Genomic DNA, 24,676 nt, shown 5'->3' with positions numbered 1-24,676 from the left:
CTCGTTTCTGATGTGTGCCAACTAACCAGAGTCACGTCAGGAAAAGGAGACTCCTCCTTCTCTCGCTTTAAGGGCAAAGAAGCGAGTTGATAGGAATTAGGAGTTTCAGCCTCCAACTTGGAAGATCCAAAAACCGACCCACCCGATCGCGGCATTCTACCGGGTAGTTAGCACATTCCCAAGCCGCTAAATTAAAGAAAAAAACGGCCACGTGCCAACTAAATGGCTCTGACATACGCAGTGGTGCATCATTCCCCCGAATTAAAAAATAAAGGTGTAAGGTCTCCATCTGACGTAACAACCATACGTGTGTGTTACGCATGCACTGGTGCGACACTTTACGAAGTTGCTGCACCGTTCAAAGAAGAAGAAAAAAAAGAAAAAAAAAAAATTTACCGGGTTCTTCCCCTTTTCGTATGTGTAAAAAGTGGCAACCTTGCTTAGGAGTGGCAGGGGGACGACACGAAATGGAAAACAAACAAAAAAAAAAGTAGCAACCGCGAAAGCAGACGAACAAACGAACAGGCGAACAGGAGAGCGAATCGATGTTGCCAACATGATGCCACCTATTTATCTTACGCTCGCTTCGTTTCAATTCGTTTTCTTCTTCTCCTTCACGGGGGCTGCCGTCTCTGGGCTATTTACGAACTTGTAAATCGTGTGCACTACCAAAACGCTCGTCAGTATCATCTGCGCGGTGGAGGGGGGAGCGGTGAAGTGTGCAGCGGCAAAGCAGCAGTCTGGGGAGAGGGGGCACGCACTTCTCTGCAGAGCGAACACAACAGACGTACCATAATGACGAAGCAGATGAACCCGATGAAGGCAGTGAAGTCCGTTTTAAAGGCCTTCTCTATGATGTAATTTATGTGCCTTTTAAGCTGGGTTAATAATCTGCAAAGGGGGTGGGGGGGAAGAGGGGATGGACGGGAGGTTCCAGTATTATACACATGGTACCACCGCTACGTCATACAGCTAGCAAAAAAAAGAAAAAAAAAAAAAAAAGGAACTCATTCATTCACGCTTTTAATTACAACTGGATTCCATACATGGTCGACTTGCCAAAAGTTTCGGTCTTTGGTTTAAGGCTTCCCTTCACAATTTGGTCTGCGCAAGAGGGGGGCAATTATACGATGAATCGGTCAATCGGTCAATCGGTCAATCGGTGTAGAGGGTAAGTCCTTGGGGGAGCTCCCCTGTGCAGGTCCGCCGCGTCACCACCTGCGCGTTACCCACATATACCTATTACGTCATCAAGGTGGACCAAGTCGAAATAATCCTCGAAGTAGTACTCCTGCCACGGAAAAGGAAAAAAAAAAAAAAGAAAAACACATGTTCACATTTACGTTCACGTTCATGCTCGTGCGTACTCTCACCAGATATACAAACGGAGGTAGACCCCCCCCCTTATGTGGATTAGAACAAAATGGTCCAGTCTTACTTGGGGACGTTTGCTGAAGACGATGATTTGCGGATATTTCCTTGCGTCGGTGCCATACAGCTCGAGGTTCTTCAGGAAAAGAAAAAAAAAAAAAAAATTAAACAGTGCAAATATGCACATAGGTACATGGACATGGGAACAATTCTGCCCCTGCTCCAAGACAACAGCTCCTTATGGCATTATCTCATCTTTGGATTTCTTCCTCTTCTTTTTTTTTTTTTTTCTTTACCTCTTCGTAGTACTTCCCATCTATGTACGCAAAAATGAACTCTCCTAATCGTTTATGCCTTGAAAAAAAAGGGAAGGCATGAACGGCCAATAGGTTAGGAGTACTGACGCATAGGGGGGGTTCCACAGTAGTAATCAAACTGGGAATGGAAGTTTAATTGCAAGTAGGGCAAGTATTATCCTTTCTTTCCTTTCCCTTTTTTTACCTCTTAGCATAATGTGTAAATTGGGAGAGGTGTGCATTAATCCCTTTTTCCAAGTCCAAGAGGAGTAGTATCAGATTATTTCCTTGAAGGGGATAGAAGCGGATTGATTATGTGTTTGCAGGGCACACTTACATGACAGCCTGCGTTGCGAAGCCGTGTGCTACCCTTTTACGCTCGCATGTCTGTTATGTCTCTTCACTCCCTCTCTTTATTACGTGAAAGTATATCATATGTGTAACCATATTTATATATATACATTATGTATCTTTTTTTTTTTTTTTTTCTTTTCTTGCGCACTTGTCCCTCCATTTATACCACTGCTCCTTAGGTTAAAAAACGTGTGGTGGTCAACTTTGCTCACTAGGGGGAACCGATTTTTATTCATAAAAGACTTCAGCTCTTCAAAGTCCTGCAAATAAATTAGCATACAGGGGGAAATAAAAAAGACGCGAAGAGAAGCCAAAACGGCTCGCACTTTCAATTATGGGTGTGCCCCCTCTATCGGTGAAGCAAGTGGGGACTTACGATTTTGTTCAGGTCATAAGTCGCATGCTCCTCTGCCCCCCGCACGTGCAAGTGGTTTTCCTTGATGCTTAACTTGTCGCACAGCTCCTGAAGGGGAAGTGCAAAAAATACACACATATACTAAGTGAACGCGTGGACGAAAGCGACTCTAATCATAGCGCTGGACGCTTTTCTGTGCACGCAGCCAAACGTTCGCCCCTCCATTTAACCCCATTCTTAATGTTAATAAAGTAGCACTCTTCGCTATACAGCTTTGCCGCCTTGATTAAGTCGTCCTAGTGGGGAGGAATAAAGAAGGTAAAAAAAAGAAAAATTACACTTATAAAAATTATTGCTCCTTCATGAGAGTTGTTTATTCCCGCTGTTGTTTCGGTCTTTTTAGCCTTTTCGCTCTTTCGCTTTTTCGCTTTTCTCTTTTTTTTACGCTTAAATTTTCCGAACAAGTCAGAAAAAAGTTGTCGTCCGTTTGGCACGAATTTAACTCTTCCTCCGAATGGACAGCTAAGAAGACTGGCCTATTTTCCATGCCGGGAAAATACATCAAAAATTGTATCAACAGGAAAGGTAATTTTACGAAAAAATAAAAAAAACACTAGTAGAAGAGAAAAACAAACAAAAAATAGCGTAATTGCACGAGCCCAGTTGGATAAAGTGGTTGATGGACAAAAGGACATTTTTTTTTTTCCAAAATTTTGCTTCTCCTTCATTTACGTTGTGACATAGTTTATCCATTTTTTTATAAGACGCTCATCGTTCGTGGTGTATGAGTAGGTTGAGAGCAATTCCTTTCCCTTAAATCTGAGGTGGGTGAAGTGGAAGGGGGTGGTCAGGAAGACAAGTAGCGCGACATGGAAATGGCGTGAACAGATGGTCGAATGAGACGAAGTGGCACAGATATACCCATCCTTTTTACTTACAGTTTCAACTGGGGTATCTGTAGAACGCCGTATTGTTCGCAAACGCGCCGTCCCTTCGTGTCTTCGCAGTTAACCTGCATTGGAAGGCATCATTCTTTTCGCAGTCACCATTTTGAGAGGAAAGTGGTGCAGAGAAACACACACATGGGACGGCCTCTACCAATCGTCCCATTGGCGTAGGTCATAGTGTGCCATTCCAAGGATTACTCACTGTATGCATACTGTGGATTACCTCTCCAAAATACACCCTTCTTTTATGATCGCTTTGTACGTCAATTTTTACACTCATTATGGTGTTCCATATGCGCTTGCAGTGCACGCACTGGGGGGCGTAACTTCATTCGTTCGGAAAGGGGTACACATGCGGGTGAAAAGGACGTAGACACGTGTGTATAGAAGGAACATAACGTGAGGGGGGGAAGCGAAGTTTATGCTTCACACAGGAATGGGTGGAGAGTATCACTTATACATGTTATCTTGTATGTAGGTCTACATCGTGTTGGTTTACATGAACGTTTTTTTTTTTTTTTTTTTCTTTCCCGCCTGCCTTACAATTTTACAAGCCAGTACTCATCTGCGTCGAAAACGGTTTGAGCATTATCTGCGTCAATTTTGAGGAGGTCACGTTGGGGGTATGGCAGCTTGCAATTCGCGCAGGCTAAGCAGAATAGCAGTAGTGAACTGCAAAGGAGGAGGATCCCCGTCATTTTGCGGCTGCGTGTGGGTGATAGAATTATGTAACTTCGCCCTGTTGTTATTTTCCCCTTCTCTGTTCCCTTCTCAGGTGCCAGGTTGGAATACACTTAAGTGGCGAGCGTTGTGTGGTGGGGGGTTCGGGGAAGACGCGTGAGAACTTCTTTTCCCCCCGGTACACATGAGGAAGGCTCTTCCTTATGAGTAACTGGTAGCTCTCCGTCGCTGGGAACATGTTCGCATGGGCGACAATTTTTTATTTTTTTCTTTTTTTTTCAATCATGTTGCATAGGCACATTTTAGTGTTATACACGAATGAGCGAACGAAAAAAAAAAGGGAAAAATGGAGTGTGCCCTTGGTAGGGTGTGCGAATTAGGGGGAAAAATATATTAAGGAAATGAAAACACGGGCACAGAGGGATGTACCATGAAGTGTTACCCATCGGTACGAATTACGAAACAGGTCATTTAAAAAAAGAAAAAAATTTGTGCAAATAAGCGACGAAGTACACGAGCACAAATAAAAGATGGAGAGCCGCGTTGAAGGACGGACAGTTGATGTATCTTTTAACCTATCAGTACCGTTTCGCAGCTGTTCTTAACTTCACATACTGCTATGCCAGTTAGGAATGCAGTTCTACCTGCTCTCAATTATGACTTCCTCCCACTTGGCTACAAATTCACGTTATTTAAAAATCGATACAACGGGCTCCTTTCCTTCACGCACAAAATGTTCGCATCGCCTTTGGAGTCTTCCTTCAACGTCCCACTGACAATTTTGTACTTGAGCATGTATTTTATGGTGTTCTGCGGAAGGGAGCATAATGAGCGAGTGAGGAGGCAAGGAAGCAACGGGTGAGGTGCGAACAAGAGGAGCTGGGAACAGAGGGACTCCCCATTCGGGTAGAAACAAATAGTGCTTCACCGAAAGAACGCATCTCAGATAACCAATCACACTGGTGTCCGCGCGCCTGGGAGGTTCACCCCCCTATGGGTTAACCCTTTTATACGCGGTTGTCCTTAGTACGGTGTGATGTTCGCCTTGTAAATAGTGCAGGGGCGCAATTTCCAGGTAGGGTCTCCCCCACCAGACTTGCGCCGCACGCACCTTTAAGTTGATGTGAAAGATGCGAAAGATGAAATCGTCCCCGTGCCTCAAATACACATAATCGTTAACGTTGCAGAAAAATTTGTCATACAGATTTTTAAATATGTCCAAGTTGAATTTCTTGTGTCTTTTCTGCCTACTCCATAGGACTCTGTTTTTGTCGAAGGGGTCGATTATGCCTACAACCTGAGGGGGGGCGGAAGCGAGGATGAGTGAGTTCCTTCCCTCATTTCGTTACGGATGGCTGTGCGAGTACTACTCTGCTTAATGATCACCAGGTGATTCAAACTCTCGCTTGAATTACGCTTTTTTTTTTTCCTTCTCTTCCTACCGCGTATTTAAAGTGCCGCCTATTTTCCTTGCTGCTCGCCAAGGCATACGAGCCGAACTGTAGAACATTGCAAATTTTTCTTCCCCAAGCGAATCGGTCACCGAAGGACAAGAAAGGAAAAAGAAAAATGACGAGTATGCCCCCCCTCATGGTGAAGCAGTGTCAGTTTTGTTTCCTCAGCGGGACGTTCACCTAGCTTATAACGTAATGAGAACACAATAAGGCTGCTCTTCACGAAACGACGGCGTGTTAGGCGCTTTTATCTGAAGGCTGACCTCTCCGGATAAGTAGCCACGATTGAAGAAGACAACTTTCGTATCATATGTTTGTATAAACATCCCCGTTTGATACTTCATCTTGGGGCACCTTAGGTAAGACGTCCAAGTGGTAGAGGTCCTTCACATTTATAGCACCACGCTGGCATACTGATGGATGGGGAGGGGAAAAAATCAGGGCTCTCTCCGATTGGTGAGCAGCTGGCGAGGGGGAGGAAAAAAAAGGAGCATTCCCTCAGATTTTGGTAGGCAGCTCAGTGGGGTCTTTTTTTCCCCGTGCCTTCCTTTCCTTTAAATGATGCACCCACTAATTCCATTTAACGTTTGTTTACTTGTACGTTTCACCTTCGTGGGTGTCCCTTTACGTCAGCATATGCAACTGGGTCACTCGTTCGTTGTTCCCGCTCTTCTGCGGTGCTGCGCAATGTTAGGCAGCCACACAGGTGTTTTTTCTTTACCCCCTCCTGGACGTATCCAAGTGGGTGGTGTGCCATCCCAGGGGGTGGTAGTGGTGGTTTCCAACTTGGCAATATTTCGTCAAAGGTGTTGGATGTTGGAATGCTTATTGGAGCTGACACTTATAATTTTTTTTTTCCCTTTTTTTTGTTTTTTCCCTCGAATGTGCTATGCGGACGTTTATATATTCGGCAAACTTTCAAAGAAAAAAAACAAAAAAAATTGCACCTGCTGCTGTTGGAAGGGTTTCTCTACCACGGGTGATGCGTCGAAATGTTTGCACTTCATCATTCGGTTTCGCGCTCGACCTATATCTTGCCCACCTGTTTGGCTTCCTCATTTTGCGACATGTCGCTGTGATGCATGTTTGTAAAAATGAGTCGATTAAATGATGAACGGAGAAGGATACCTCACCAGGAAAGCTTCAGTCACTCGGCCAGTGTGCTTCACCACCTGGAGATTTAAAAAGAAAAAATTCTACCCAGTTGGCATTGTACAAAAGGCTTAACCCTCCCCTTACTTTCGCGCAAAGAAGGAATTAACCCTATGTGGAGAGTGGAGTAGCAAACACCACCATCAACCGCGACGATCACCGTGACCACGACGACGCACGGTCACTAGGGGAACTCCCCAATATCCTCCATTGTGAAGGGACCCAAATTAACGAAGCTACAATGAAGAAGCACAAAGTGCCGTGTAAAAAGTTTTACAGACAGAGGGCCCACTGCAACCCCCTCTCGGACAGCTACATAAGGTACCCCGTCAATTGCAGCTACGTGAACTGGCGCGTGCACTACCCTCATTTGCCCTCCCAGGGGGGTGACTCACAAGTGGAAACGATCAGCAGTGTAGAAACGAAGCATCCCACCAGCGTGGAGGCGGAAGGGCTCACCGATGGAGACCCCCCGATCCTCCAGCTGAACACGAACAAGTACCCCATCGACTACAGCCAAGGTACTCCCAAATATGCAGCCCACGCAGAAGTCACCATCTTAGATATCGGATGTGGGTATGGAGGTCTGCTATTTGAGCTGAGCAAAATCTTCCCAGATAAACTTATCCTAGGCATGGAAATAAGGGACAAAATTACAAACTACGTAGGGGAAAAAATCCACTCGTACAGAAAAAACTACCCCCCTCATTACAAAAACATTTCAGTCATTAGGACAAATGCGATGAAGTTTCTGCCCAACTATATAAAAAAAAATCAGATCGAAAAACTGTTTTTTTGTTTTCCTGATCCCCATTTTAAAAAACAGAACTGGAGGAGAAGGACTATCACCATCGAGAACCTCTCCCTGTATTACTACCTACTAAAGACAGGTGGTTTAATCTATTTCATCACGGATGTGTACACGCTGTACTTGTGGGTTAAGTTCTGCTTTAGCAAATACCCCAGATTTCGGCTACTTAAACCAGAGGAGTGCCAGGACGATATTTGTGTGAAAATCATACATGAAAGCTCGGAGGAGTCCAAGCGGGTGCGCAAAAATCAGCAGCCGATGTACTTTTGCATCGCGCGGAAGGAGTAACACGAGGAGGGGGAGCGGTAAATGGGAGACCCTCCTACATTGAGAAGTGGCTAGCTGACAGAGAAAAGAAAAAACGCCTCACAACAAAAGTACACAAAATGGAAAAAAATCATCCCCTCGACCGGATGTGACTTCACACCGTAAGGGTTTTATATTCGAGGAATTTTTTTTAATTTACACTCGTTTCGAAATAGGAACATAGATTAATAGTCCATCTTGCAAAAAAGGTAAGAAACAAAAAAAAAGAAAAATCCAACTTAGGCCCCGTGGGACTAATATATAAACACACGAAGAAGCATAGTTGAAGCGACATGCACGGTCATTCTTACACATATCGCATGTGTGGACGTACCCGTGTAGACAGAACACGGGGACAGGGAGCACACACTCGCGGAAAAAAATCGGGAAGTATCGCCTTCCCACGAAGGGAAACGTCAAAATGGGAAAGTTGGGAACAGCTTGGAACAGTTCCTGGTAGCATGTTAGGCCTCACTGTTGGAACGATTAATCGATTCGCCCCCGCAGCATATAATGGGGAACCTAAATGAGGCAGCATTTTCCAGCTGAAAAGAAGACATGTCAACTTTATCGTGCCTCCATACGTTGGTCGCCCCCACGCGTACCTTTATCGAGGCCGATGTGGAGGATAACCAGGCGGCATCTTCAATCAGCTGAGTATTTCACGAGGAAGACGATGGAGACAAATCTAGAAGGTGTCTCGATGATATATCCCCCCTTACATGCTGTAGTGCATCCCCATGCCTTCTTAGCCAGAGTGTCATCTAACCTATCTTGTTGACTCTGTGCTGGTCTTCGCGCAGAGGGTACAGCGCCTGTTTGTGGGGATCCTTGTGGTTTATGCCGCAAAGGGTGCAGTCGGCGTAGAGTCCATTATTGGCCGACTGGATGTCATCCTTTCCTGTGCAGAGAACAAAAAAAAAGGTGGAGGGAGGAGAGGGTGAATAAGAGATGTGCACAGTTGTGCCCTGTGAGCAAGATGCATCGCCTATTTCCCGTGTGCGGACGTAACGGACGCAGTTGCGTTACCTATTTTGTCGCTGGCCACTGATCGGAGGGGGTGCTTGCCCGGGCTAACCCCTTTGTGAGAGTAGCAAGATCTCATTTTGAAGAAGCGAGCGTGTGGGAAAAAGTGGAAGTTTGCGAGGGTTTTTATTCTCGAGTAGGGTTAATATTTCGCCAAGTTGTAAGTTTACGTTCGGCCGTATGAGCTGTTTTAAAAGGGGTTAATAGGTGAAGCGGTCAAGTAAGTGGCGAAGCGCGGAGGGATGTTTTCTCTCAGTTGGCAGTTAACTTGTTTCAATTGAAGGTGTGTCAGGCTAACATGTTTCACTTTAACGTGTCTGCTTCTTTAATCAGCTAAATTTTTTACTCATTTGGAAGTGGTAGGAATAAAAAAAAATTGCAGCCAATATGTTGTAGAGGGAAGCTAACCAAAAAATTGCCTGAAGGGTTAATGCGAATTGGGATTTTTTTTTTTTTTTTTTTTTTTTTTTTTTTTTCGCTAGTGAATGTAGGAGTGTGCAGGTGCCTGGAGGGATTGCATGCTTTTGTCATCCCATTCGCATTAATTTGGAAGTGTACCATATGTGGCTCCATTTCTGTTTTGTCCTGTTTCGTTTAATTATCTCTTCATTTCGTGTCCACTTGTTGGTGGTGGCTTGTGGTTGCTTGATTGCAACTCTCCGTGGCGTGCGCACAGCTCGCCATTTTTTTTTTTCCTGTTTTGCTTGATATGAAAGGGAGGAACACGTGCGGAGAAAGGAGCACACAGAAAAGAAAAGACAGAAGCGAAAACACAAAAACACACACACCTGGGTGTATCTGTTTATTCGCGCACATGCGAGCAATTACAACCGCGACTTTTTTGTGGACTTGTTCCAAGTGAGAAGCACAAAATCTTTTGGCACTTGGCATTCTTCACGCCGCCATCGATCATATGGAGCTGCACCTTGACAGGTGCTTTTCCATCCCATCCGGGTCAAACGAGTTAACCTCTTTCCGTCCCCATGAAGCTGCCCACTTTGAGAGCTATCGGAGAGGCCACGAAAACACGTATCCTATTTGGACCGTCGCCAGCCAGAATTATGCTTCCTCGCGAAGACAGAGGTTTCATCAAAAAGTGGTGCCAACACGAGAGGAGCCCATACCAAGTGAGACGTTCCAGGAATGCTTTGTCTGGAATCCATAAACCTAGCTTGTCATATCCACGTGTGCATGCAAAGTGTTAAGTAATTTCTTTGTTTTCTTTTTTTTCCGAATGATGCTAAAATGAACAAAGGGAAGAAGCCGATAGGGGTACATAATTCTCTCCTGATTAACACCAATTAGCAGCAGAACCGTGTAAAAAAAAAAAAAGAAGCTTCATCCTTCCTCGTCACTTTAACGTTAACAATTGAGGGTTTCCTACATTTGCCATTCCTACCGAACAGAAATAAAGGCAAGTCTTCTTCCCCCTTGATGATTGCAAAACGGTACCAGATTTGGGGAGGGCCAACAAAAAGGAAAGCAAAAAAAATGACAAGCCTACTTCGTTTTTTTTTTTTTTCTATTTGGTTACCCAACAGGTAACAGTAGTTAAAAAATAGCCCTCGGGGGTCATTCCACATCATGGTCCAATCGCTACTCCCACTTGAGTGAAGTAAATTTCGATGCTTGTTTAAGACTGGGAAGAGTGTGTGTGTACCTACAAATGCAGGGGGCATCTCCCTCCTGTATGTTGAGCGCTTCACCCCCGAGCGGTGCTACTTACCGCATCCATGCGGGCAGAAATAAAATGGAAGAAGCGATTTTTCTCCGACATGTTATTATGGGTAGATGCCCCCATATGGATGTCCCTCCTTCTCTGGCCGCTAAAAACACTTTCGTTTGTCCCTCCTCCCCGTGAAAATGAAGCACCTTTAGGAATGGGTCAATTTTGGAAAGGCTGTTCGTAGGTGGACACAAAATGTAGTGACCATTTCTGCCACACAGTTCCCTCCGATGGCTCTCTCTTCCTTGTGCCGTCTACATATCCAAACACATGAACAGTGCAGTTACGGCGTGGCGAGTGCAGCTACCCAACCTTCTTATCTTGTGGTATGGATTACTTTTCCCCCACGCGCATGCGTTCACGTAGTCTGACATGCTCTCGAGTCACGTTCGATATGCCAAGCGGATAGTAATCCTCTCTCCCTATTACCTATCAGTGCGGGGCAGCTAGATAAGGGAGCAGCATATTAGTGGTATTAGGCTAGTGCCTGTGCTGGGGCTTCCTTACTTCAAGCCCACCCCGTTGAATCAAAGCCCCATTGGCTCCTCCGAAGTGAACACACATCGAGAAAGGAGGAGACTAGTGCATCCCCATTTGGGTCTCCCTCCACTCATGCAAAATAAACCAAAGGAGAGAAAAAAAAATATATATACATGTGCATATCTTTTGCTAAAGGGTCTACACCGAGGAGTCCGTATCGAATGACAATCTCGCCAACTCGTGGCAAAATAAAATTCGTTTCTAATCAATTTCATTCCTTTTAAGGTGACACATAGCCACCAAAGGAGAGAGAGAGAAGGAAAGAAGAAGAAAAAAAAAAAAACTCGTGTGTACAAATTGCATCTTCACAAGGGAAAAAATTTTGGCTGTTCCAAAGATAACTGACCAACAGATGAAGCACACTTGCTGAAATGGAAGACTGATGGGAAAAAAAAAAGAAGAAATTGTGCTTGATTCATACCGATTCAAACTCTCCAACATAGGATTAGCAGTAATATTCCCGTCATTTGCTCGTAGATACTCTTGGTTAGTCTTCCTTTTCTGATTGCACAGAGCTACGTTCGACTTGGGCATTGACTGCACACAACAGTACCTGCAAAACCTACCGCGTCGTGGCAGCTGCCCGATTCTCCCCATTATCACCACCAGAACCACCAGCAACACCTTCACAAAGATGCATCTCCAAATCGTGTGCCTAAATGACGAAGTCCGGGAAATGTACAAGAATCACAAAACACATCACGAAGGAGACAGTGGCTTGGATCTGTTCATAATTAAGGATGAGGTTCTGAAGCCAAAATCAACCACCTTTGTAAAGTTGGGGATCAAAGCCATAGCCCTCCAGTACAAGTGTAACTATTACTACAAGAGGGACGGGAATGCAGGTGGACACATCGGTATGGGTGGTTTCTGCATGAAGGAGAGCAGTGCTCATCAGAAGAACCCAGAAATCGTGAATACCAGCTACCTGTTATTCCCTCGGAGCAGCATTTCGAAGACTCCACTCCGGCTAGCCAATTCTATAGGCTTAATAGATGCAGGTTACCGAGGGGAACTCATTGCTGCCTTGGACAACACAAGTGAAGAAGAATATGTAATTAAAAAGAATGACAAGCTAGTGCAGCTTGTTTCGTTCACGGGAGAACCCCTTTCCTTTGAGTTGGTGGATGAGCTGGATGAGACGTCCAGGGGCGAGGGCGCCTTCGGTTCCACCTCCAACAAGTAACAGCCCTAACCCCATTGCCCACACACAGGGGCATGCTCACACCTATGGGCGTAAACGCGCGTTCATAAAAACGCCTCTACGTGCTCCCACCCCTTTTTTTTTAAGTGTGCATTCGACAGCTTTGCTATGCAAAAAAGAAAAAAAAAACGTTAAACCAAAACGGGCGAAACTGATCTAACACATGGGCACACAAATGGAGCGTTCCAATCGGCGCCGAAATGCCGTTAGCTCCCCTGATCATCTTTTACTGCAAGGTCTCGTTGTTATCTTTACCTATGCATGAAGGAGTGGTGCCAACTTCGGATAGGGAGGTATATCGGGAGATAACCCCCATAGGAAGTTTCCTCCCCGCCTGCGGAGCTAATCGTGTGATTGCGAAGGTTATCGCGTATGACACGCTCACATGTCCCATTTGATCAATCCTACCATGATGGATTTTTCTTTTCATGGAAAAATGGAAAGAGAAGTTGCCTTGCGTGAGGAAAAATTAGGCGAAAAGGGGGGAAGTAAAAACGAAGTGGCGCAACTGAAAGAACCGGATTTCGCCGCTAATTCGTGAAATCGAATAACATAGCTACTTGCCTTACACACACAGGCTTCATCCGGGCCTCGGTTACACACTTTTTGGTGGGCAGAGATGCCGCGGGAATTTTTCCAAAACGATCAAAACGCCGTTTCGTCGGAGCCTCTCCCGGGGTTAGGCAGCTCGGTGGTGAAGGAGTGGAGGAAATATGCGCGCAGTTTGAAGAGAACGTGGTATTCAGACGCTGAAATATTGGAAGCATGTCGCTTTCTCAATCATATGCCTACCAGCGCACACCAGTTGTGACACTGCAACCAGACTAGGTGACCCGAAACCCTCGCCACTTTGCTACGCGCCAGCTGGATGCAGGGGGATCCACCACACAAGTGAATCAACTGTTGGAAGGAGTGGTCCACATAGGAAACTCAAGGGTTAATTTTTTTTTTTTTTTTTCCATCATACAACATGGAATTGTTTAGTGAATCCTGTTGGTATAGACCTCGGACACAAAGAGGATTTTTTTTTTTTTTCCTCCGCAGCGTTCCTTAGGTTAGCCGATTCATTTGCATAATTTTTTTTTTTTTTTTTCGATCTGCTGCATAAGGACATAGCGATACGGGCATATTAATTTGCTTCTTCCCTTTTTCCTTTTTCCGATACTCGCGCGATGCTTCACATCTTCTTAATGAAACGTACGAAGAAAAAGAGCAGCAATGTACAACCACGGTGACAGGATAAAAATGGGGTAACAAAAGTAAAGGGACTGCTAAAATGGGCGATAGGTAAAAACATATGAGCAGCGAAACATATATGCAACGGAAAGTAATGCAGAGCAGAGATACGGATGATTATTTATTTTTTTTCTCATGTAACTTTTCGCTCATCCTGTAGTTGTTTTATTTTTTTCGCTTTTTTTTTTAATTTTTCGGTTAACCAACGGGGAAGTATACATATACACACGTATGTATATGTCTCTATATGATGGGGTTGCTGAATTTGTTTTTATCTCTTTTTTTTTTTAAATATGTGTAGAAAGAGCCCTTCCGCGGTAGGTTTTTTTCGGTCTCGTTTGGTTTCGTTTCGCTTCCTTTCGTTTTTTTTTCTTTTTTTTTTCATTTTTTTGCGTTTTATTTTTTTCTATAGATGACTGATTCTTCCATTCGATTTGCCATTTCTTGTGTTTCTTGAGGTTCTTTTCTGTGGCCCCCTTCTTATATTTTCGCTTTGTTGTTACTTGTTCGCATTTCTTACTTTGTACTTGATATTTCTTCCTACTTTCACACTTCTTCACATATCATATTTCTGGCTTGACTTTTTTATGGCTTTAACATTTTTGCCCTAGTCGCATGCGCAGTCTGTTAGCTTAAACGTGTATGACGCGCGAATCTAGCATAGAAGAGAGCACACAACATAGAGTTTAAAAAAAAAACGAAAAAGGAACAGAGCCAAGACGTGAAAAAGGAAAAAAAAAAGAAAAAATGGCACCCTCCCCCCCTGCACGTAGAGCCATTTAAGAATTAAATTACTGCAAAGGCGCAAAGCTAACTATAAAAAGTAAAAAATCTGAAGGGCAAAAATTGACCGCCCCCGGAAGCTGCAGATGCCTAACTGTGGCGAGGCTGCCTTCGACACCATGAACAGTAGAAAGCGCGATTTAGCAAAAAAAAGAAAGAAAAAAACAAAAACAATTAAAAAAATATTTTCTAAATTGCTCATAGGAAGCAAAACGTAGGCACAGAATTTACCTCACGCCCTGTACAACGATCAGAACAGAACACGTGGAAAAAGAGGGGCGCCCTAGATTTTAGGCTTTATCTTCACTTTCATTTTTGCGACATTTATTTGTGACATCTATTTGTGACATTTATCTATGACATCTATTTGTGATATCTATTTGTGACATTTATTTGTGACATCTATTTGTGACATCTATTTGTGACATTTATCTATGACATCTATTTGTGATATCCATTTGTGACATCTATTTGTGACATATATTTGTGGCATTTATCAATCACATTTATTTGTGACATTTATTTGTGACATTTTTTTGTGACATCTATTTGTGACATTTATTTGTGACATTTTTTTGTGACATCTATTTGTGACATTTATCTATGACATCTATTTGTGACATTTATCTATGACATCTATTTGTGATATCTATTTGTGACATATATTTGTGTCATTTATCAATCACATTTATTTGCTGGATCTAGTTGCGACATTTATTGGGGATAATTTTCTTCTGAACGAGCGTGACCGACAATGTGGAACCAACTGCATGACGAAGAGAATCCAGACCCTGCTGATAGCAGTAAGGATTAAAAAAAAAAAAAAAAACACCAAAGGAAAGGGGCGCATAGAAAGAGATAATAAACAGCCCAACTCTGCTTGTAAAAGCAACCACGCTCGCTTGAAAAAACGGCTAACCTCTACCCTGGTTGGGGAGTCCCCTCGGAGGGAGTCTTAACCTATCCTACTTGGGGAATACCTTTAGAGGCTCCCATAATGTGTACCTGTAATAGGAGCATAAGTCCATTTTGGCATGCCCCGTCGCCCCCTCATTTTACCCCTCCTTCCCATACCCCAGGCGGAGCCTTTGCAAACAGATTCATAAAGTACAAAAGCTTCATCTACATCTTGCTGGTAGTCCTGGTCGTTTTTGGCATCTTCATTTCGTACTACGAGCTTAACGATAAGCGTAAGTCCCGCATGGGGGCATGGACACATCACTGATTGGTCATTTGATCAACGACTGATAGGTCATTTGTTTATCGGCTGATTAACCAGTTGACCGCTCCACTGATGGGCCTGCTTTTTCCTCCTTCCCCTCCGCAGAGGTCGATTTCGATCTGGACTGCAACGACCTGAACGAAAGATGCCTCATATACAAATATCCCCAATTTAAGCGTAAGAATTTGTGTCCCGTCCCCTGCCATTTTATGTTCATCCCAAACGGCCTACACTTTTATAGCTTCTTTCCTCCGTAACACCGCTCCCTATGCACTCCCCGCAGCCAATCGACTTCGCATCGTTGACGTGAACCCCCAGAATAACAACGTTCTCCTAAGGAGCAGCGTCCCGTTATTCAATGGTAGGAACGAGGGTTTCCACCTTTCCTCCTTCTCATTTGTGCTCTCGAAAAAAGAAGTGTGCATGTGTTCACGATTGTTTCGTTTCTCCCGGCGCTTCTCCCCTAATGTAGGCGTCTTTTCGGAGGAACTTCTGCGCAAGCACATCAAGAAAGTGATGGAGGACGCAAAGCTCAAGTACAGCGATGACATGCCCCTCCACATAATCTCCTTTTTGAGAAATGATCTGAAGGTAGGACCAGAATTGACGTGTTTTTTTCTTTCCTCCGCTCCCTTTGTTTATATAACCTAGGGAAGTTATGAAATGAAGCAGCGATTACCACTAGTGTATCGACAAAAATGCGAAAAATATCATGCCACTCACCGATCATTTGTACACACCTTCGATCGTTCCGCAGGAGGGATGCTGCTACACCTCACAAAGGTGCTACGTAAAAGACGCCACCATCATCAATCAAGTTATTTTGGGACACCAGGAGAATCCCTACGACGTCGATGCGAAGGTAAGAGGCGGTGATGTTTATTATCTGTTCTTGTTGAATCGGGGTGTAGTGCGTGCGTCCCTAGTGTGAAATGGGTTTTCCATGCCCTGTGCCACGCTTCCCAGCACCTAGTGTTACATCCCAGGTGCTAGTAACCCTGCGTGACATATCCTCTGTGCCGACTCTACACCCCCCCTCCGTGCAGACCCTGGAAAACGAACTGAAGAGCCTCAACTGGGACACCGACAAACTTCTTAGCAGAATAAATGAGCTGAACGAAAAGTTTCAAACCATGCAGAATACCATCTTCATTGTCCACTGCAGAAGGGGAAGAGACAGAACAGGAGAGTACGTCGCTGCGTACAGGATGATTATAAAAAAATACGACTTTGACACCATTGTCAAGGCAAATGAAGAAATAGGAAAGGTTAAGACTCCCTACGTGAAGATGCAGAAATGGCTGTGCCTCTACTTGGAGAAGGTTATGGGCTATACGGGCATCGGCTGCTACGACTTTAGGTGATCTGAAGAGGTGAAACTGACAACACTTTTACCATTGCGAGGAAAACTACCCCCCCTGGGGCAGTGTTCTAACTACCTACCCGTTCTGCACCATGCAGGGGGCGTGGCCACACATAGGATTCGCCCACGTTATTATGCCGTGGTGGGGAGTGGCAGTCAGCTCAGCTCATCAGTGGGGCCTTCATAGAAGCGTGACACGGGAGTGGCAACCGTCAGGAGCAATCGCCTTATGGACAGCCTTAGGAGAAGCTCCCCCACTTCGCCCTCTCACGAACGCAACACTCATGTGTACATTTAAAGTTTGGCATTTTTATTTTTTTCACTTGATATTTTCTGGTGTGATGTGTTCGGTTGGAACGTGTTTAATGATAGCGTGCTCTCCATTCCATTCCTACGCATCTCACTCATGTGTCATCCCCTTTCAGATATGAGCCGACTCCCCTATTCCGTCGCGCCCTTATCTCCAATTTCTGATTTATTTGTCCCCCTTCTGTTCATTTATGCGTTTGCTTATTTATTATGTTTGATGTGTCCCTCCTCACCCACATCGCAATGGCGATCTTTTGATGACAAGTTGGGGGTTGGCGGGATTCATTTTTTTAATAAACTTCCAGTGGAGAGAACCCTTTTTCTTTGTACTCCCACTTTATGCATCCCGGGGGTGACGTTGCAATAGGCTCCAAGTTGCACAGTCACGCCGCTAAGGCCGCTACACAGTTGCAGAAGTGCAGCGCGTCGATGGGGTCGTGGCTGTGTATCTCCTTCCCCTACTCCGCATGTGTGAGAGTTTTTCTTCGATCTGGGTGCGACAAGTGGAGATGTCCCTATTTAAGCTCGCCATTTTTGAGTGCCACATTTTTCTGTGCCCCCTTTTACCGCCCAGCGGTTGGCTCAAAAGACGAGGGGAAGAGTGGGAAGTTCCCTTCGAGCGCGTCCCACCCCCCTCATTGGTTGAAGACCGCGCGTTTATACCACACAACTGAGGAAATGTGAGCAAAAATGGAGAACACAGCAGATGAATACAACAAAAAAAAAAAAAAAAGAGAAAATTCCCACGGAAAGGAAAAACCACAATATTAATAGGCGTGTACCTACACAACATACATGCATGTTAACCCTTTTTTAATTTTTAAACTTTAGACCCCCTTCAATGTTTAATTTAAGATTTTTCTCCATTCGGCGGTTACCTTACATGTCGATTGGTGTCCCCCTCACAGCGCGGCGTTTAACCTTTTCGGACATGGCGGTCGACCACAGGCAGCGTGACGTGTCAGGGGGCATCAAACAGCGGGAAAAAAAAAATTCAAACAACACAAAGAAGGCAAGAATGCGAAAAATGAGAGAAGATATTATCCCCCCTAATGCAGAAACTTTTTGAAAGCTATAAAAACGCAGTTGATCGAAACAGCTACTTTCCCCACCCCAACTGCTTCACAAAGGGAACGAACAAATCTCCCCACCGACCCCCTTGAGATAAAGAAAAAAAAAAAAAGAAAAAAAAAAATAGTCGAACCAATTTCAAGTGTTCTCTTCGTAGCTATTTCCCCCTCGAACACTTCTTTTCCCCCATTTTAATCGCGCGACGTACTGTACCTACTATAATTCGCAGCTTTGTACATTCTGCTCCCCTCGAACATTTGCTTCATCCCCATAAATTGTATAGAAAAGGAGATATGTCAGTGGTAAGAGCAGATTACAAAAGAAAGAAAAAAATTAAAAACAAATGACCCTCCTAGGTGAGGAGGTAGAATGCCTGGTGGGCCACACCATGGATAAGTTTTAAAAAGGAAACAAATGAGAACGGATGAAAGATAGATAGCGATAAAACGTGGATCCATATTTCTTTACCACGCCTGTTTCTCACCCCTTCCCTCTTAGGGAATAGCTCCTCTCAACCCTAAGCCCTTCCTGAATAGTCTGGCTGGAAACCGAGTTATCATAAAGCTGAAATGGGGCATGGAGTATAAAGGTGAGCTGGTCTATCGCATGGACACTGTACCGCTGTGCAACTGCATGGGGAGATATGTACGCCAGCATGCCGTGCAGCAAAGTGCACAAGTCTGATGGCACTCGAAATCTGATCCCTCTTTTTTTCCCCCACCGAAGGGAACCTCAAATCTTTTGACGCCTACATGAACATACGGCTGGCCAACGCGGAGGAATGGATTCACGGAGAGTACAAAGGCACCCTGGGGGAGATATTCCTGAGGTAGGGGTGCTTCTCTGCATTACCGATTCATTAGTGTTACATTCCCGTGGGGGGGTCGTCCAAGTGTGATTTTTTTCTTTTCTCCAGCACCACCAGTGAGAGAACCGGACGGTCCCCTTTTGGAAGCACTCAGAATTGTAGGCAAAGTTAAAACGTGAGCTCATCATTGTTTACTATTTTTGTCCTTCCCCCCTTTAGGTGTAACAACATACTGTACATTCGGGAAGACAAGGAGACGGAGAATCCACCCAAGTGAAGACAACCACAATTCCTGATGTGACAACTTTCAAAGGTCTTCTCAAACGTGTTCATTCTTACTCGTATGTATAGACGGACCGTAGAGTGCATTCTATCTAGACATTTTTTTTCTTTTTTCTTTTTTTGTTAAGATTAATTTTTAATGATCCTCAACATTGCTGTCATTCTCTCGTTTAATTAATACCAATTCGTTTCAGTTTTAATTTTCTTTTTCTTCTTTTTTTTTTTACTTTTTCTTCACCTTAAGAGTGAAGGAGGGCGTGTTACGGAAGAGCAACCTTAGGTGACACACGCCTCCACGAGGCCTTTCCCCCTGTTTGTACGTATGTACCTATCGGATGGCATCGTAGTTTTTTTTTTCTACTTCCACATATGTGCAGCGACGAAAGGATGTGATCACAGCGCAGCACTACGTTGGTTTGTTCTTGCCGGTGGGGGAGACCACTCCGTTGGCGAGCCACTTTTTTTCAAACCCCTTGGTACGAGCCGACGTTTGGCATACTCTGATGAGCCGAGCGAGTGAGTAAGAATACGCACAAATGTGATTTCACTGGATGGAAAAACTTAAGAAAAAAAAAAAAAAAAAGGAAAAACACGATGGGGGTGATGGCTAATGCCCGCACGCGTGATACCTTTGCTTATCTCCCTACTCTGCTTCGTAGGCACGTAAAAGAAAAGAACAAGTGGAGGGGGAAAGAATGAAAAGCCTCGTGAAGAAGGCGCGTATACGTGGGTGTCTACGACTAGTGTGAACGGGGAAACACACGACATAGCTCCAACATGTCGCACTAAACTGCAGCCTTAGTAAAACCTCTACATGGATGGGCCAACGTGCAAAAAATGCACACATGAGACCCTATCGAATTATTTCCAATTGTTTCTTTCGCCAATCTTTCGCCTAAATGGTTTCCCCAGCTTTGTGCCCGTTGGTCGATAACGCTCTTTGTTTCAAGGGTGATTAGGCTCACCGTTGCAACAATAGGAGGGGAGTTCTCCTCTGCTACGTTGCGCCGGATGATCATACAAAATTGTGAAGTTTGGCCAAAGGGGGATTTTTTTTTTTTCCATTTTGTTGTTAATTCTTCAAAGCTGCCATTTTGTTTTCTTTTTTCATCCCTTCACCGTTTCATTTTTACCCCGAGGTGGTAATTCGGACAGGACCTCGTGCATGGCGCTGGGGACCCGCATATCTTCACTTACAACTCTGCATACGTGTGTTTGCACATACACACGTTTTTTTTCCCCTCTGCGCCTTTTTATGAGCGCTCATTTAACGCTTTCTTCGAACCGCTGAAGAGTCCCCACAACTGACGGAGGAGGAGCTATCATCAGACGTGTCGCTGTCTATCCTTCTTGCCCCCCCCCTGCGGACGTCCCGTTTTTGTGTCTTCCCCTTGGAACCTTTCGCAGAAAAGTGCTTCATACTTTTTTCCATCTTAGACGACTCGCTGTGAGAACTACTACTCTCGATGGACGATCCGGCAGAGGACCTACTTCTGCTGCTTCGGTTGTACGTCGAGCTGTCATACGATTTTTTTGGCGACTTGATTTTTGTGAATTTCGTCTTCCTGGACTTCTCTTTTGTGGATTTGGCTTTCGTGGACTTCGCTTTTGATGATTTCCCTTTTGTGAACTTCCCTTTTGTGGATTTCTCCTTTTTGGACTTGGTTCTCTTGGACTTTTTTTTCAAGTCCCCCTCTTGTAGCTCCCCTCTGTTCAGCTTCTCACTTTTCGTCTGTTTCGTTTTATCAATCGAGTTGCTAGCCGTTCGGGTCTTCTTGCCCTGGCGGCTGCGCTTCTCGCGGGGTGTGTCTTCTTCGTCTTCGGACATGCGTCCTCGTTTTAACCGCCGTGTGTCGCGGCCATCACTTTCGTCATCGCTTTGGCCATCACTGCCGCTACCGCTGCTGCTCCTTTTCCTCTTCGAGACGCCATTTTTCCCATCTGGCTGCTCCATCGCATCGTCACAGATACTTCTACTTCTGTGCGCTGTTCCACTCTTACAGTGGGTGTTGCCCCTTTTCTTCTCCCCTTCAACGGGGCTACCGCTACTGCTGCAGCGGGTGTTATTTTTCCGCAGGGTGATTTTTGCGCGTCCAGGTGATTCACCTTCACTATCTCGGCTTCGTTCCCGTGTTGTGTCCCCACTGGTCGCTTCTCGGTCTCTCACTCTAGTGGTGGTTTTCCTTTCCCTGACTTTTCCCCCTCCATTGGATCCACCTCTACTGTCATTTATGCTCAAGGTTACTCTTCCTCTCTTTCTTCGTCCATTCTGCATCATCTTTCTGTCTCCGTTGTCATTTTTCCCTCTTTTCCCTTCCTTAGATCGACTACGAACGCTTCTCTTCTCCGCCGTGCTGGACCTATCCGTTGAATGGCTCTCATTAATTCTTTTTTTATTCTTCCCTTTGTGTGGATATTTTTGCTTCTGTCTTTTTTTGCATCCTCTGTATTCTCTGCAGCTGCTGCTAGTGCTTCTGATCCTGCTAATCCTGCTGGACGAGTTGGCATCACCACCAATGCAGTCTTCCCCAGAGTCGGAGTTGTCCCCCCCATTTGCATTATCATATCGGCTGAGGTGAGACAATTCCAAGTGCTCCTTTAGGTGGACCCTATTCTCCTTCCCCGTGGCACTACTGCTCGATTTGTTCTTTGTGTTCACTCCGTTACCATTTTGTGCTTCACCACTTCGTAGATGATCCTTCTGTGTTCTGTCTGTGTTACTTCCGCTGTTTGTGCTTCTTGCAATGGACAGGCATATGCGTTTTTGTTCTGTCACGCGGGGGGAGGACTGTTCCTCCTCTGCCCCTTGGGAATAGCCACTCTTTTTATCCCTACTGCAGTTGTTATTGCTGCGTTTTCGCTGTACCCTCTTTGCAGGTGGTGACTCCCTTTCTGAATACGCTTCGCCTCTTGCTTCCTCTTGAGTCACGCCTTCAGAGATTACATCACTGGTGCTACTAGGACTTAGAGACTTAGCTTTTTTTTTTGTTCCTTTTTTTTTTTTTGTTTTATTCTCTTCCAAACGGTCCAGAAAGTATGGTTGTTTATTCTGTCCATTTGTTGGGCGCTCTTGAGAACTCAGCTGTGGTGGTTCCTCATTTGAGTTCTTTTTTCCGTCTGGGTCCCTGGAGGGGATTGTATCTTCAGTGGAATTGTTAATTGACTTTGTTCTTTTCTTCGTTTTGATTGTTTTCACTCTTTCTCCACGTTTGAGTGACTCTCCGTCGTGGTGGGTCTTTTCCCCAGGTTGATTTTCCTCCTCGGTGGAGTAGCTTCCTCTCTTGGAAGCGCACTTCTGCGAGTCTTTATTACCTTCCTGGCTCTTTCCGCTGCGAGAAAAGCTTTTACAGCTTTGTCCGCGCATGTCTTTTGGGGGGTCCTTCCCCGGGTCTTTTCCGCTTCCTCTTTCGATGCCTTCTTGAGGGTACTTTACGGGGCCGCCGTCTCTGTTTGCCCCCTCGCTGTTGCTGAGACTGACGCTTTCTCTGAAGGTCTCGCTGCTCTCCCTCTTCATGGCTTTGGCGGTTCCCTCCTTTTGGCCCTTTCTTTGTCCCCGTTTGGGGCTCTTCCTTTTGGTTTTTCTTCTTCCTTTGTCGCTTTCGTAGCTGCTGGCGCTGTAACTGTGGCTGTACCTGTTGCTGTAGCTGGTCGTTATGCTCGTACTCCTTACCGCGCGTCGCTCTCGGCTTTGGCTTCGACTTCTGTCTCGGCTTCTGCTACTCCGACGATTACTTCCCCTGCTGTAAGACGAACGGTACGAAGAAGACGCGCTGTAGGTGGAAACGCTCTCCACGTACTTCTTACCATACCGATATCTGCTAGTCATTTTTTCCCTCTTCAGTCTTTTTTCCTTTTTGTTCATCTTATGCATTATACGACTCTTACTTCCATCATATCTGTGTTTCTCCTGTTCAGTTGATCTATTTCTACTTCTGTGAATTCTTTTTCCCCCACTGTCACTCCGATAACGATGCCTTCTGTATCTACCCTCACGTGCATTGTGTTGGTACATCTTCATCGTCTCGGGGGACTTCCTCCTGTTTTGAGCAACGATGATTTTAATTTCCTTGCCATCTATCTTCGAATTGTTCAAAATAGTTAAGGCTTCTTTTGCATACTGTGGTTCATAATACTCTACAAAACCGAAGCCTCTCGGCCTCCTTGTGTAGTGGTCTAGGGGGAGATACACATCTCGTACTTTTCCAAAGCTCTGGAAGATTTTTCTGATTTTATCTGGACTGGTTTGGAAGCTTAAATTTTTTATTAATAGGCTGCATCCATTTTCGACCATTTTGTGTGAAGCCAGGGAGGGGGGAGAGGGAAGGATGCCTTTTACGATGTGCTTCTCTGTTTTGGCGGTAATGTCTAAGCCGTCCTTTGTTTAGACTCTTAACCCTGGGGACGGCAACAATCAAACACACAGGTACGTATGCCTCTTCAATGTAGTTCGCGCGGGGGAGGGGAGAACTCCACGATGAGTGCACAAATGGAGAGTTTTTATTCTTACAAAGAGGCATCGTATCGTTTCAGTGTTGCCACGTGGTGCAGCCGTTCAAGTATAATTTCGATGGGAACACCGTCAAATGGGGCAGAAAAGAAACGGCATTTTAATGGTTCCGCTTCGTCTCCGTGCTACGTCAACGCGTCGCTTCAAGTCAATCAACCACTAGTCCGTCTTCTAAACTTCCCAACATGCCGGGCTGAATACAAACGCAAGTGCGTACACTTATGTGAACTTTGTAAAGGCGCTACTTCTCCCATTCAAGGATGGCACACACTACCCTAACTCCAGCAAGGGGCGCCTTTGTCCTCTTCGCTATTTTCGCAGAAGAAGTGTAGATGCAATTCTGCCCAGAGAGGCAAATTCAGGGATGGCAATACACCTAAGCTGTGCGCAGCGTCAGGGTAGAAACGATGTGAAGGCGTGTTGGCATAACGGGGTAGGTGAATAGTTGTTAACTAAGTGAATAAATACTCAGCTCAGTTTCTAGTTATTTTAGTAACTAAGCAACCCCCCACTGCACACCCGTTTGCTCAATCTGCAGCACTAGCGGACGCGCTTCTTGAGGGGGACGTCGGACGATTTCGCTTAGGCGGGTTCCTCTATGTGCCTCAAATAAAGGAAGAAAAAGCAGAAACGAAATTCACCACAACGACATATGTGTGAAACCCGATCACAAGAAAGGACAATAAAAAAAATAAAATGACAAAAAAACATTTCTCATTTTTTCGCCATCACCACGAAAAAAGTGTAATAATATTTATGGCGCATTATTTTTTTTCTTCTTTCTCGTTTACTGTGATATTTTCCTTCTAAGGACGAGGGAGGATTATGCAAGCGCCTCGTGAATCAATTTCCACCTTTTTCCTTCCAAATGC

At 44.9% G+C, this 24,676-nt stretch overlaps 8 protein-coding genes across 8 annotated transcripts; 4 read left to right on the top strand and 4 right to left on the bottom strand.

Moving 5' to 3' along the window:
• Window positions 1–591: 591 nt before the first annotated feature.
• Window positions 592–4,021, bottom strand: C922_02273 (hypothetical protein; the record flags this gene model as incomplete). The annotated part of the gene is made up of 15 exons (XM_008817872.1): window positions 592–690; window positions 792–891; window positions 1,047–1,104; window positions 1,240–1,291; window positions 1,439–1,507; window positions 1,668–1,725; window positions 1,873–1,954; window positions 2,188–2,281; window positions 2,398–2,484; window positions 2,607–2,672; window positions 2,822–2,912; window positions 3,109–3,195; window positions 3,315–3,388; window positions 3,547–3,649; window positions 3,867–4,021. The coding sequence occupies 15 exons, from the start codon at window positions 4,019–4,021 to the stop codon at window positions 592–594; spliced, it is 1,275 nt and encodes a 424-aa protein (XP_008816094.1).
• Window positions 4,022–4,679: 658 nt separating this feature from the next.
• C922_02272 (hypothetical protein) lies at window positions 4,680–5,596 on the bottom strand (the record flags this gene model as incomplete). Its single annotated transcript, XM_008817871.1, has 3 exons — window positions 4,680–4,814; window positions 5,116–5,301; window positions 5,447–5,596. 3 exons carry the CDS (start codon window positions 5,594–5,596, stop codon window positions 4,680–4,682), a joined length of 471 nt encoding a protein of 156 aa, XP_008816093.1.
• A 1,255-nt stretch (window positions 5,597–6,851) lies between these two features.
• On the top strand, window positions 6,852–7,709 carry C922_02271 (tRNA (guanine-N7-)-methyltransferase; the record flags this gene model as incomplete). The annotated part of the gene is made up of 1 exon (XM_008817870.1): window positions 6,852–7,709. The coding sequence occupies one exon, from the start codon at window positions 6,852–6,854 to the stop codon at window positions 7,707–7,709; it is 858 nt and encodes a 285-aa protein (XP_008816092.1).
• Window positions 7,710–8,491: 782 nt separating this feature from the next.
• C922_02270 (hypothetical protein) lies at window positions 8,492–8,832 on the bottom strand (the record flags this gene model as incomplete). The annotated part of the gene is made up of 2 exons (XM_008817869.1): window positions 8,492–8,628; window positions 8,757–8,832. 2 exons carry the CDS (start codon window positions 8,830–8,832, stop codon window positions 8,492–8,494), a joined length of 213 nt encoding a protein of 70 aa, XP_008816091.1.
• A 2,821-nt stretch (window positions 8,833–11,653) lies between these two features.
• C922_02269 (dUTP pyrophosphatase) lies at window positions 11,654–12,205 on the top strand (the record flags this gene model as incomplete). Its single annotated transcript, XM_008817868.1, has 1 exon — window positions 11,654–12,205. One exon carries the CDS (start codon window positions 11,654–11,656, stop codon window positions 12,203–12,205), a length of 552 nt encoding a protein of 183 aa, XP_008816090.1.
• A 2,791-nt stretch (window positions 12,206–14,996) lies between these two features.
• On the top strand, window positions 14,997–16,828 carry C922_02268 (hypothetical protein; the record flags this gene model as incomplete). The annotated part of the gene is made up of 7 exons (XM_008817867.1): window positions 14,997–15,045; window positions 15,322–15,432; window positions 15,570–15,641; window positions 15,748–15,825; window positions 15,937–16,055; window positions 16,222–16,326; window positions 16,511–16,828. The coding sequence occupies 7 exons, from the start codon at window positions 14,997–14,999 to the stop codon at window positions 16,826–16,828; spliced, it is 852 nt and encodes a 283-aa protein (XP_008816089.1).
• Window positions 16,829–18,550: 1,722 nt separating this feature from the next.
• On the top strand, window positions 18,551–19,040 carry C922_02267 (small nuclear ribonucleoprotein F; the record flags this gene model as incomplete). Its single annotated transcript, XM_008817866.1, has 3 exons — window positions 18,551–18,583; window positions 18,706–18,796; window positions 18,934–19,040. The coding sequence occupies 3 exons, from the start codon at window positions 18,551–18,553 to the stop codon at window positions 19,038–19,040; spliced, it is 231 nt and encodes a 76-aa protein (XP_008816088.1).
• A 1,524-nt stretch (window positions 19,041–20,564) lies between these two features.
• C922_02266 (hypothetical protein) lies at window positions 20,565–23,588 on the bottom strand (the record flags this gene model as incomplete). The annotated part of the gene is made up of 1 exon (XM_008817865.1): window positions 20,565–23,588. One exon carries the CDS (start codon window positions 23,586–23,588, stop codon window positions 20,565–20,567), a length of 3,024 nt encoding a protein of 1,007 aa, XP_008816087.1.
• Window positions 23,589–24,676: the final 1,088 nt, after the last annotated feature.

Source organism: Plasmodium inui (genome assembly GCF_000524495.1).
Source record: "Plasmodium inui San Antonio 1 unplaced genomic scaffold supercont1.8, whole genome shotgun sequence".
NCBI lineage: Eukaryota > Apicomplexa > Aconoidasida > Haemosporida > Plasmodiidae > Plasmodium > Plasmodium inui.
Note: the sequence above shows the minus strand (reverse complement) of the source record. Positions and strands in the feature narration are given on the sequence as shown.